The sequence below is a fragment of the Sapajus apella genome, unplaced genomic scaffold, assembly GCF_009761245.1.
Source record: "Sapajus apella isolate SASKATOON/1434 unplaced genomic scaffold, GSC_monkey_1.0 scaffold85, whole genome shotgun sequence".
In the NCBI taxonomy this organism is placed as follows: Eukaryota; Metazoa; Chordata; class Mammalia; order Primates; family Cebidae; genus Sapajus; species Sapajus apella.
In genome coordinates, this window is record NW_022437025.1 from 2,678,416 (window position 1) to 2,691,729 (window position 13,314).

Consider the following 13,314-nt stretch of genomic DNA (forward strand, 5'->3'; position numbering starts at 1 on the left):
AAAAAAAAAAAAAAAAAAAAAAATATATATATATATGTCCATATTTACATTAGGGAGAAAGAGACCACAGTGTGCACATGAAGACTGAGGAAAGACCTAACCCTCAAGGGCTGAAATGAATGGACAGACGGAAGGGAGCCTGCTGTGCTCACTCAACCTTGGTGGGTCCCAGCCTGTGGCACCCACCGACAGATGGTGACGGGGTTCCTGGGTAAGCAAGGGCCCTGAGGACCCCCAGTGGTGCACAGAGGAGCCATGACGGGGGTCACATCTGGTGACCTTGGGCCCCAGAGCCCTTCGCCCCAACCCGGGAGCTTGTCCAGGTGAAATGCTGTAAAGTGCCGGCTGAGACGGAGACACGTGTCGGAGCTTCGTGGTTTTGTGCGGTCCAAGGAAGGTCACCAAGGCCACCATGGTACAAAAACAGTGATGAGTAAAAGGGACAGACGATGCAGGAGGCTCGGGCCACTTACTGCTACACGGTCCCGAGGCCTACCCTGGGGTACCCCAGCAGGTGGCTGCCCACATGCAGGGCTTGTACTGCTGCCCACACAGGGTGCCCATCGTGGTGACTCTTGGCCTTTCCCGTCAGCTCTGGGCAGGAGCAGTGGGGCTGGGTTACTCTGACAGGCGCCCCTACTGCCTCCCACCTCAGCACAAGCCCCATGACCTTGGCATCCCACTCTGTTCCCTTGTTGTCACCTCGCCCTGTGCTGGGATCTGGGATAAGAGGGTGCTCTCCACCTCCAGGGCCTGGGCCAAGAGCCTATGGCAGAGTGCTTGGGAACGGTCTGGTTTGGTCCTGAGTCCTGTGCCAACAAGCTCAGATGGCGGATGAGGGAGCAAGACTAACGGAGTGAAGCGAATTGCCCCCAGTCTCCAGCTTAAGGGAGCAAGGCTGGGATTGGAGCCCAGGTGTGAACGGTGCCTGGGCCTAGGAGCTCAGCCCAGGGAAGATCTGAGATGCCATGTGCCTCAGCTGGGCATGCGGCCTGGACTGGCAGTTATAACTGTGACCCGCCTCTGTCTCTCACGTCTGAAGGTATGTGCCTTCTCTTACCTGCAACCCCAGGGCCTTTGCACAAGCTATGCCCTGTCTGAGACACCCTCCATGTAATCCCATGCTTGGCTAACTCATGTGGAAGATTGCTCCCAGGACACTGGCGGATGTGTCAATGTGTCTGGGTGGAACAGATGTCACGAGGATGTGAGTCAGAGGTAGCTATCTCCCCAGCAGATTGGGAGTCCAGACAGAGGGTGACAGCAGCTTGGATCCCGGGTGCAGGGTGTGGCGTTTGCCTGTAGGCGTAGGGCCCTGAGTGCCTCCCCTGCACCCGATACCATGAGACTTCAGGCAGAGGGGCTGACACTGCGCAAGAGAGACAGGGCTCGTCTGAGCAGCCCCAGCACGCCTTCGGCCGAGCCCAGTGAGTCGGTGGGCTACCTTCCGCCGTGCCCCGGCCCCTGCTCTCCGTTTCCTCAGCTGCCCGGTGGGTTCCACCAGGTCTCCCTCTGTCCTGGCAGTGCCTGCTCCTGTTTCTCCAAGTCTCTGTGGATGCGTGGACCCCACCCGCTGTGTAGCCTCAATACTGAGTCCTGGGCCCAGCAGCTCCTAGGATTGCCCAGTTACTCCTGGGGAAACTGAGGACTGGGGCTCTGCTTCTTTGCCAGAGCTTTCTCTGGGGTGAGCACCAGACCACTCTTTCTTCAAGGGAACCAGCAGCATCGAGCGGGACCCAGAAGGTGGCTGTGACCTGGGAGAGCTTCCCAACTAGCCTCCCGGGGCTGTTCGGCTCAGTTTAAAACAAGCAGCCCATAACTCCTCAAGGGTGGGCTGGAGCCCTTGCTTCCCAGGGCCTTCCTGTCCTGCTGAGCTGGGGCCTGCGGTGGCTTCCTCCCTGAACCCCACATGGTGTGGCACACCCTGTGTCCCTGGCCTCCTACCCAGAGCCCTGCCCCCTCCACAGAGGCCAGGGCCCACGCTGCTGTCCATGCAGGTTGGTGGGCTTCCTTCTGAGAGTGGATCTAGGGCTTCTCCTCTCCTCCTTACCCTCCCTGGAGGCAGGCTCGGCAGGAAGTGCCTGGTGGGGTCTGCTGGGGCCATAAGGCTTTTGGGGCACCCTCAGGTTGTATGGCAGGGCTCTGGGTGGACTGGCCACGCTGGCTGGGTGGCCTCACTCAGCCTCGAGGTCCTAATCAGGAGAGCAAAATGAGCAGTTGGTGATTGAGAGGGTGCAGAGCTGGTACATTTGGCACACAGTGGACCTTTCTCTGGGGGCTCCCTGCTCCTCCCCTGGTCTAGTGGCCCAGCCTCCCATCACAAGAGGTGACTGTCACCCCCAACCGTCATGCCCACTGTGCCTGTGACCCAGGCATCCCAGGAGGGCTTGGTTGGCGGGAACTCTCTGCTCCTGAGTGGGCTGGCCTGAGGAGGGTGCCCGGGATATTTCCTACCTAAGCACACCCTCCGGGCCCGGAGCGTCAGCAGCCAGGCTGGTGTGGGTGTGGGGTGTCCCGGCCATGGCTGCTTTGCAGTGATGGCCGCTGCCCTTGCCTGTGGATGAGGATGCTGGGGCTGGGGAGGCCATCCTGGGGGCCCAGCCTCCACTTGGTGGGCACAGAGTCCCTGGAATGCCCCCCTCCTGCAGCCAGGGGTCCCCTGAGATGGAAGAAGTGGGGTGCCTGGGGCTGGCTAGATTGTGCAGTTCAGCACATGAGCCTGTGAGCTGGCCCCCGTGGAGAGCAGGGCTTCCAGCCGGCTGGGGTGTGGACCAGGTCTGCTCGTGCTGCAGGAGGCGCCTGGTGCCGCTGTCACACTGCGCACTGTGCAGGCGCCAAGGACGTGGGGGACGGACATGCAGAGCTTTCTCCCCACAGAACTGACATCAGGGGAGGGGCAGATAGCCCACGGACACACTGAAAATGCCACAGCATCCGGGGCTGCCTGGTGCAGGCCGCCCCTTTAAGGAGCCGGGGGGCGCCCTGCGGTGGACTGGGCCTGTGTGGGAGAACGGCCCGGGCGGTGCCTGCAGGTTGGGGTCCAGCCCAGGGGAGCATGGTCTACGGGAGGGAACGGGGGCAAGGGCGGGGCTGAGGAGGTGGACGGTGGCGTTCCAGGTGGAGGGCACCGCTGCTGCCAAGGTGCAGAGAGGGAAGGGGTGCCACCGGGAATATGGCCTGACTGTGCCGAGGGTCGCGGGGAGACACATGTTCCTGAGGCCAGGTTCATGGTGGACGCTGAGCAGGACCGTTCTTCCCTTCCCTTGACGCCAGTGAAAGCCCAGCAGCCAGCCGCCCCACCCCCACTGCTCAAGTGAGGAAACTGAGGCTCAGAGTGGGCCACAAGGCCAGGAGGACGGGACTGAGCCAGGCTTGTTCCCACCAAAGCCTGCATGCTGACTGCAGCTCCATTCTGCCCACCAAGGTCACCTGCTTGGAGAGGCTCTCTCGAGTGGGAGCCACTGGTGGGGGCGGGACTGCCGCCCCTCTTGGGACCCTGCAGGGTGGGGGCATCTGGGTGCCTGGGCTGGCTGTGTGGGGGACAGTGAGCCCCTTCAGGCCAGGCGAGGCAGGGCCAGGTGGGGAGGAGGTGGGTCTTAGCCTTGGGTGACAGCCAGGAGCTTGGGGGTGGTGGACCCAGCCCACCCCACGCATCAGGACTCTGGAGAATTTTTTCTCTAGTGATTTAAAGGTGGAAACTTGTCAGTGCTTGTGATGAACTGAAGTGTGAATCCTGAGCCGCCTCTGTTGCTTGTGGTTTGAGGCTGGAGAGGGCTCCAGGCGAGCAGCAGTGCCAGCCGTGGCATCCCCAGCCCCACCTCACCCTTACCACAGCCTCGCCACCCTCGGCCTGGAAGCCCGCCATGGCCCCCTCCAGCCAATGTGCTGCCCTGCCTGGCCAGAGCCCCAGGCAGTCCCAACTCCCATGCCCATCTAAGAACGCTTGCTGGGGACAGAGACACCAGGCCTGGGAGAGGAAGGCCCAGTGGGGCATCCAGGGATTGAGAGCACTGCGCTTCCCTCTGAGGACAGAGCTTGAGGGCCAGGCGTCCAATGGCACTCGGCCTTGCCCTCTGAAGCCCAGGTGCCATGCGGGCAGCCGTGCCTTTGGGGGCCCTCTCTGCACTTTTCTAAATTCCCTTTGTCCCTCACACACAGGAGTGGCCTGTCTCTGCCTCCACCCTGTCCCGCTCTGTGAAGCCCCTGGGGCTTCTGAGCCCAGAGCACGCCGAGTCTTCCAGGAGCACAGCCGACTGCAACACGCCAGCCTTTTCCTGTTTTGCAGCGAGCAGCCTCACGTACGTGCCCAGGGCCGGCCCGCGGCTTGTCTCACTGGGCAGAGGTCCCGGGGTGTGGAAGGGCCTCAGCTGCAACTGTGCTGAGCACCAGTTCTTTGAAAGCCTCTCTTGTTGAGAGTCCGATTAACACTGTCACAATTTCTTCACTCTGAGCTCTGCAGGGTGTGCTGGTTACAACCACGCCGGGGTCTGGCCTCGTGTGTGGGCATGACAGTGAACCCATCTGTTTGTCCGTCTGTCCATCTCTTGGATCCTGCCATGGGCCAGGTGCCCACCTGGGTCTTGGGGATTCAGTGGGACTTGGCCCTGTGGGGAGTGCCAGGGACACATGGGGTGATGCTGGTGGCAGAACTGTGCCATTGACTTGCAGATTTCAGAGAAGGGGTCAAGGTTCTAGATGGTTCTGTCCTCAAAGGATGAGGGAGCACTGAGTTTCCATGTGAGGGTGACTGCAGGTACCAAGATGGGGCAAGTGTATGACAGGTCCAGTGTCGGGGCCCAGGGCAGGAGGGGAAAGCAGGGGCTGCACCCCATCCACTGGGACAGGGAACCAAGCTTGCTGCTGCGCCGCGCTGGATGTGGCCTGAGCCAAGGAAGGGCAGGCCGAAGGGATGGACAAGAGACCAGGAGGTGGGGCCAGCCAGCCTGGTGGGCGTGGGGCGGGCGTGGCAGGTGAATCTCGTGGACCCTGCGTGCAGGAGGGTGGGAGGTGGAGAGCCTAGCCTTCAGGAGTCTGTGGGCGTCCATGGAGGCAAGCTCAGCAGTGTCCATCCAGCTGGACACGGCCTTGTGGAGCCTCTGTCGCCGACAGGTTCACCTACACTTGGGATCAGACTAAGGAGCCTGCAGTTCACCCTGGGGAAGGACTCAGGTGGGTCCCGTGTGGATTCACTTCCTGGGGCTGCCTTAACAAAGCTCCGCACACAGAGCCTGGAAGCCACAGAATGGACTCTGTCATGGTTCCGAAGGCCAGAAGTCCAAGGCTGAGGGGTCTACAGGGCCCCTGGTGGCACTGGGGCAGCCCCTTCCTCCCCTCCCAGCTTCTGCTGGTGGCCAGCGATCCTCGGCGTCCTTGGCATGTGCCCACACCCCTCTAGCCTGTTCTCCGTCCTTAAACGGCCCTTTCCAGGCATCTTCTTTCTACTCCATCTCTCTCTCTCTCTTTTTTTTTTTTTGAGATGGATTCTTGTTCTGTCACCCAGGCTGGAGTGCAGTGGCACAACCTCAGCACACTGCAACCTCCACATCCTGGGTTCAGGCGATTCTCCTGCCTCAGCTTCCCGAGTAGCTGGGACTACAGATGCACCACCACACCCAGCTAATTTTTGTGTTTTTCTAGAGACATGGTTTCACCATGTTGGCCAGGATGGTCTCGATCTCTTGACCTCATGATCTGCCCACCTCAGCCTCCCAAAGTGCTGGGATTACAGGCGTGCCACCACGCCCAGCTAAGTTTTGTATTTTTAGCAGAGATGAGGTTTCATCATGTTGGTCAGGCTGGTCTTGATCTCCTGACCTCGTGATCTGGCTGCCGCAGCCTCCCAAAGTGCTGGGATTATAGGCGTGAGCCACCGCGCCCAGCCCTCTACTCCATCTCTTACAGGACAGTTGCCATTGGATTTAGGACCCACCTGGTCAATCCGGGATGCGCTGCTTAACTTAATTACATCTGCTAAAATTCTTTTTCCAAGTAAGGTCATGCTCACAGGTTCTAGGGATGAGGATGTGGACGAAGCTTTTGGGGGCCAGCATTCAGCCCACAATACCAGGTGACCCCGGGCAGGGTCCTGCTTTCCAGGGAGCCCTCTCCCTCTGCCCCAGTTGGGTAGTGGCCAGTCTGAGTTCTCAGGAATCCTCCCTGTCCTGCGTCACAGGACAGCAATCAGAATGGGGCAGAGAGGGAAGGGGATCCTGGCTGGGGAGAGCCTGGGAGGGTCCCAGAGCTGGCCTAGGAGTGGACCCAGGCCCATGGGATGGGCTGAGCAAAACATCTTATTTTGGGAGCTTGAGATTTCCCCCAGTGGGGATGTCCGCCTTCCCCCAGGCTCAGTGCCTGCCCATCCTCCCCAGGCTCAGTGTCTCCCACCTCCCCAGGCTCATTGCCCACCCTCCCTTCCCAGGCTTAGTGCCCTCCCTGGGCTCAGCAAACCCTCCTCAGCGTGTTCAGCACCTGAGCTGCTCCTGAGCGCAGAAACCAGGCACCAGGCTGGGTACAGGTCTCTGGGTGCCAGTCCCCATGCCACTGACCCCTAGCTTCCTCTCTGAACCCCAGAGACACAGATGGCAACAGGACTGGCCTCTTGGGCTGTGAGCCTTGAGATGAGGCAGGTGCTACAAGGCAGGAGGTGCCAGGGCAGGGCCAGCTCCGTGGTGGCTGCAGACACGACCCACTGTGCTGGGTGTTTGCCTTACTCCTGAGTGGGCTGAGGGCCCCAGAACCCAGTGAAAGCTCCCTCCCTCTTCTTGGCTGACCCTTGGCCCTCTGCCTGCCCCACCAGCTCCCACTTGCCCTGGTAAGTGCTTTGTGTCTGGCATGTGCCCCATGTCTGGCAGTTTGAGGCACCAGCTCAGGGGCAGGGGAGCAGCTCCAACTTGGGAAGGACGGAGAGGGAGACCAGGGCTGTCCACCGAGGCGGCGCCAGCCTTGCCCCGCCGCACACGCCCCCTGCTTGGATGCAGGCGTGGGGCCATCTCCATGGTTACCAGCACAGGGTAAAGGTCAAGGAGTGGCCATAACTGAGGAGGAGAGCCCGAATGCCCTGAGTTTAGGAAGATGAATGGCAGTGTCATTTGCTGCAGGGACGAAGAGGAGGTGGGAGAGCACTTGGAGAGGTCACCCCGCTGCCCAGGACTCCCAGCTCCAGCTTTCTTCTGGGAAGCTAGGGTTGGGGAAGGGGCTGTGTGGATTTGTCCCCCACCCCTGGGGGGGTCCCCCTTACCTGGCCTATTCCTCTCCTTTGGGCTGTGACCCACCCCCATGCTCTCGTAGCATTGCTGCACTGGACGGGGTGGGGGATGGGCCTGGGCCAGGGGTCAGGTGGGCCTTCTGCTCACTTCTGCCTCTGTTTCGTTCATGAGCGCGGAGCTTTGGCGGAGCGAGGGCAGGGGCGAGCCTGGCTCCTGCTTCCAGCTCAGCCTTGTCCGCGCTTGCATTTCCTGTGGAGTCAGGGGTGGTGTGTTCCCGAGAGCGCTGGCTGCCTCTGGGTTCTTCTCCTTGCGGGTTGTCATCCCTGAAGCTGTACCTTGGCTACCTCGTGGATTCCTCCCACCCTGGGGTGTGCTCACCCCAAGCCCCTTCCTCCTGAGCCTCCCCCACCCCATCCCCGTCCAGCAAACGTTTCCTCCTCCATCAAAGCCTGGCCCCTCCTCTGAACCCCACAGCCCCAACTCCATCTGACAACCTCCCGCCTCATCGTCCAGGCCGGGCCGTGGCCCAGGGGTTCCTCACCTGCTGCTTCATCTCAACCCTGCTGCAAGTGGGGAAGGAGAATGCGAAGAGGCCCCACCCTGTCCGTGCCCCCCTCGCTGCCCTTGTCTGTCTGCTGTGGCCAGCCTTCTGCTGAAGGTGCCATCTGCCCTTGGCCACCAGAGGGCACTGAGGCTGGCACAGGCTGGGGAGGCGAGGGTGGCTGTGCGCAGGCTAAGGAGGCCCCAAACCTAAAAGCTTAAGCTCCTTACCCTCTGGGAGACAGTGGGAGTTCTGCAGCTCAAACGGGCCCCTGGGGGGCCTTGGCAGCAGAGCTGGGGCTGCAGACACAGCTGGGGAGACAGCCTGAAAGCTGCCCTTTTTTTGGGGTGACCCAACACCTAGGCCGGTGGGACAGCTTGGGAACTGCACAGCTGGTTATGGGGGCTGGGGTCCAGGGTTTGTTGAGCCTGGGTTCAGGGGGCCGTGCCCTAGGAAGCCTGGTGGGTGGGAGGAGGCCCTGCAGCTTCCCGGCCCTGTGCCCTGTGACCTCTGGCACTCTCAAATCCTGCTGTGAGGGTGGCCCCAGGCCCCAGAAAGCCCTTTTCTCCAGCTGCCTCCGCACAGGGATCGTTTCCTCCCTGGGCAAGCTCTGGGAGGAGAGGCAGAGCGCTCAGCACCCAATGGCTTGGGTTCGAATCCCCATCCTCTGCTTCCAGGCGCTGGGCCTGGGCAGAGTGCTGGGCTTGGTCAGGGCGGAGCAGGCCTGGAAGGAGTAGAATTCTGAGCAGGCCCCGGGGCAAGGGCCGGTGATGCTTTGCCATTCAGACCATAATGTTTCTAGCAAACCAGGTGTCAGCAGAGCTGGTGTGGGTGTGGGACACGGAAGGGCTGGGGGTGGGGTGGGAATGGTGAAATGCCAGAGCCCAGGCACAGTCCCTCAGTCCTTGGTGTCAAAGGGCACAGAGGTGGCCATGTTGAAATTCACAGGACTGGTGCAGGAGCTAACAGCCCTCTGTGTGGCCCCAGATGGCAGAGCAGGGCAGCAGTGGCCGCCCGGGCAGGGGGAGCGTGCTGGTAAGGTGACCAAACCCCTGCGTGCGGTGTGAATGCTGCCCTGTGCTGGGCCTGACACCCAGGGTGCCAGTGGTTTCATGGTTTGCCAGGGAGAAGCTGAGTCTGCAGAGGTGACCCTGGGGAGGAGCAGGGAGCTCCCTCCTGGGGCTGCAGCTGGCCTTGCCCTGAGCTGGAGAGCCCGCTCTGACCACCGTATCGGGGGCAGGAACAGTGGAAGGTAGGGGTTAAAACTGAGATTGTGGATGAGGGGCAGCCCTGGGCCCCAGGCAGCTTTCATGACCTCACGGGGTAGAAGGCAGGAAGTGCTGGCTACTTGGCTCTGCCCAGGGAGCAGGGAACAGGAAGTCCCCGGTGGGGAGGAAGCCAGGGCAGCCACAGGCCTCAGGCAGCAGGAGTGAGCTGTAGGCCCAGCGCGCCGGGCAGCCAGAGGCATCAGGCCTCACATGTCTGGGAGATGCCGGCTGCCTGGGCTGGCGGGCCCTGAGCCGCATGGCCTCCCTGGGCCCCAGGACACCAGCACCCAGCAGGTCACCGGCACCCAGCAGGTCACCGGGAAGGAAGACGGCCATGTGTTGGGTCAGCGCCATCAGGTCAGTCAGGTGGCCCCAGGACTGGGGGTTCAGGGGGTGGCACTGGCCCAGCACCTGAAGAATCAATATGGGGGCCCCACGTGGGAGCCACAGCCTTCCTCCGTGCTGGCCAGGGGAGCCCACAGGACTTGGCCCTGGGCCTGCAATAGGCAGCAGGCTCTGAGGAGAGGGGCCTCTGTCTGGCTTGAGAAGTCCCGGAGCTGGACAGGCACAGGGGAGCCCAAGGAGGGCATGTGATGCTAGAACGCCCCTGCCCTGTCATGTGTGGCCAACAGGGAGGCAGGGGCAGCCTGCTGGGCTGGGGCCCAGGTCCGGCAAGCCCTCCCCCTGATAAGCCTGCCGGGTGGCCTTGGTGTCTGGGTCCTGAGCACGCACATGTTGTGTGTGTGAGTGTGTGTTTCTGTGTGTGGGGACGGAGAGAGCTGCACAAGGTCCCCGTCGCTTGCCTGGGGCGTGCCATGCTCTGAAACCCGCAGGGACGGGGCTGCCGGGCTGGGGCTGTGCTCACGGAGCCCAGGCTGTGCGCCCTGCCCCTGGCCAGTAGCGCTTGCTGGCGCAGCTAGTTACTGGTCTTTACGGGAAAGTTTTGGTTTTGATTATAACAGAAATATTCTGGGAAGAGGAAGGAAAGAAGGGAAACTGAAAGGAAAGAGCCGACAGCTGCGGTGAGGCAGGGCTGCCCCATCTGTACACCCCACCCGCGCCACCGGCCACCCACTATGCGCCAGCTGGGCCCGTGGCTGTGCGGGGTGGGTGGTGGTGCATGAGCCACCATTTACTGGCTGTGTGACTTTAGCCAAGTTTCTTTGCCAGTGACCTGGGGAGGACTCTGGCTTGAACTTCAAGGTGTTGCATGATGGTGCAGGGCGATCTCTGAGAATCACAGAGCTTGGCACACAGGGAGGCCTAGAGTCCTCTCCCTCAGGAGGGACCTCTATACCCACGTCTGTAAAATGGTAGTGAAGTATTGAGCTCAGGCGGACCCGGTGTGATGTAGTGAGCTGTGTGGTAGAACTTGGCACTGGGCCCTGGCAGGGCTGGGAGTGGAGGGGATGATTCTCACCTGTGTGCAGGTTACAGGTCTGAGGCCCGCACGAGGCTCTCGTTGGTCGGTGAGGCTGTGTGTGTGCGAATGAGTGCTTGCCTATGCATGAGTGTGCATGAATGTGTATATTCGTATACATACGGGTAAGTGTACACATGTGAGTGCATGAGTGTGTATGAGAACATGAGCGAGGGCATGTCGGAGAATGAGTGCATGTAATGATATGGATGGTGTGAGTGATGAGTGTACATGCCTGAGTGTGACAGCGTGCACAGATGAGTGTGAATAAGTGCACAGGGTGACCGACCTGGTTTCTTCTCCCTTTGGGTTGGGTCCCCAGCCCCACCTTGCCCTCTGGGTCCCACAGATGGGACCAACCTGGTCACCACTAACTAAGTCCTTGACCCTGTGCTGGCTCCCTGGCCACAGCCAGGATGAGCCTGCAGGAGCCCAGCCTTCCTCCCCCGCCCTGCTCTCATCCAGGGGTTCACACCCATGGGCTCATGTAACCTTCTGCACATGAGCCATGCCGCTCATGTGCACGTCCTGTGTGAGTGTGAGTGCACCACCTGTGACATGAACTGGGTGTGCAGAGACACAGCCCACATGAGGGCCTGCGCAGGCCATGACCACACACGCCTCAGGGCTCATGGGGCCCCAGGGTGGTGGGAGCCACAGAACCTGCGTTAAGTGGAACCCAATGAGCTGTCTCTGTAGGACAGAGCGCTTTTCACCTGCCTGCTCCGCCCCCCACCCCAGCAGCCTCAGGCCTTGGGGTCACCTGAACCAATTGCAACTTTGAGAGAAGGTAGGGAGATGAGCGCAGAAACAGAGACCTGGAGAGTGTACCCCAGGTGCCCCGCCTTCCCTGATGTACACGCAGGTGTGCGCACCCACACACACTTAAATGCACACCCACACGTGTGCATACATGCAAGGATCACATACTTTCTGGATGGGATCATGGAGCCCAGCAGCCACCACCAGCCCATGTGTCTCCAGAGCCCTGCCCCAGAGAGCAGCTGCAGGGGTGTCAGGGGACCCTGAGGTGTGGACTCCCCCACACCCACTTTACACTGGAAGAGGTGGGAGCTCAGTGGAAGAAGGACCTGGTGAGGTTGTGAACTCAGGTCTTCTGCACTCTCCCTTACAGCTCCCGCCCATCTTAACTCTGCTGACACAGCAGCAGCATGGTGACAGGTCCCCACTAGGGTGTCTGCCTCTACAGAGGAAGGGACTGAGGCACCCAGAGAGCTGGCAGGAGTCCCCTGGAATGAACGAATGGAATTTAACCATCAGGTCCCTGGGAGAGGGGCTGGGCACTGAGAGGCACAGGCAGGGAGGCCTGGCCAGCTAGGAGTGTGGGTGCCCCTTGCGGATGGCCCTTGGCTTTCACAAGCATAGGTGGAACCGGAGTCTGCAAGCTGAAATTCCCAAAGAGCTACATGGTCACCACGGCCTCCATGGCCCATCATCACCCTCAGCCTCAGCTGACACTGCCCCTTTCTGCTCTCAGCATGGTCTGGCACAGGGCTCCTGGGCAGGTGCCACCCCCTGGCACAGGGCAGGGCCAGGTGGGGCAGAGGATAGTAGGGTGGCAGGGGTGGGCTTCCCCTTGAATGGCCCCTCGTCTGGAGAGGGGCTGTGGGTGTCAGCGTCCATCCCTGAAGGGAGGAACTCCCAGGGGTGGTGAGGGTGCTGCATGATGTCCTTGTCATGACCTGCCCTTCTGCCCAGGCTCAGTTGATGATCACCTAAGAGCCTTCATCCTGCCCACAGTGGGACAGCAGCCAGGCAGGAACCAGCCCCTCACAGGCCTGCCCCTCCCTGGCCACTGAGCTGAACACATGTCGGACTGTAACCTGTCCCCCCAACTCTTCCCGCTGAGCCTTGCCCAGGTGTGGAGCCAGGAGAAAGTGGGGGGCTCCATCTGTCCTCACAGTGGCTCCTCCCACTTGGACACACAGGCCAGGTCTTCTTATAGCTTTCAGGTGGCGGGGGCGCAGTGGGGAGTGATGCCCCAGGGTAGGGGCTGTTTCAGCTTCCAGTGCCTTCCAGGCAACTCACTCTCCATCACTCACAGGGTGAACATTCCATCCTTCTTTTGGGGCTCCCTGGGTTGGGTCTGAGCTGGTGAAGCTGGGAGACAATGACCATCTAGTGTGGTCAGTGTTAGGGGCAGAGAAGACTATGCTAGGCCCAGAGGAGGGACACAGGACTTCCAAGACGTTATGGAAGAATGCCTGGAAGAGGGAATGCTTGAACTACCTCTTCCTTTTATTTTTGGATTGTTGCTCATATATAGAAATAGCATTGACAGCTGGGCGCGGTGGCTCACGCCTGTAATCCTAGCACTCTGGGAGGCTGAGGTGGGTGGATCACCTGAGGTCAGGAGTTCAAGACCAGCCTGGCCATTATGGTGAAACCCCATCTTTAAAAAAAAAAAAAAGAAAAAAAAAGAAATAGCATTGATTTTTGTATGTTGATCTCCTATCCTACCACCTTGCTGCTCATTCTAACAATTTTTAAGTGGGCTTCTTGGAATTTTCTATATGTAAAATAATCTAATTAGTGAATAATTGTATTTCTTTCTTTCCTTTTTGGATACCTTTTATTTCTTTTTATTGTCTAACTACTCTGGTCAGAATCTGCAGTACTATGCTGAATAGAGGTAGAGCAGACATCCTTTCCTTGTTCCTGTTCTTCGGGGGGAAACTTTCAGTCTTTTACCACTAGCTACGTTAGCTGCGGGTTTTTCATAAATCCCTTTATCAGATTGAGGAAGTTCCTTTCTATTCCTGGTTTGCTGACTGTTTCTCTTCTCATGAAGAAGTATTGAATTTTGTCAAATGCTTTTTCTTCATCTATTGAGATCATGTGGTTTTTGTCCTTTATTCT

The 13,314-nt window shown here is 59.9% G+C and overlaps 1 protein-coding gene across 2 annotated transcripts in view; it reads left to right on the forward strand.

Annotated features, from left to right (window-relative positions):
- Positions 1-13,314, forward strand: part of SH3BP2 (SH3 domain binding protein 2) — a 39,115-nt gene that overhangs the window by 9,294 nt on the left and 16,507 nt on the right. Inside the window, exon 1 of one of the 2 annotated variants that reach the window (XM_032253974.1) lies at positions 9,093-9,371. The exons of the other annotated variant lie outside the window; for it this stretch is intronic. Coding sequence (XP_032109865.1) covers positions 9,271-9,371 — 101 coding nt within the window. The 5' untranslated portion in view covers positions 9,093-9,270. Of the gene's footprint in view, positions 1-9,092; positions 9,372-13,314 lie in introns of those variants that run through there. 2 annotated transcript variants of the gene reach the window in all.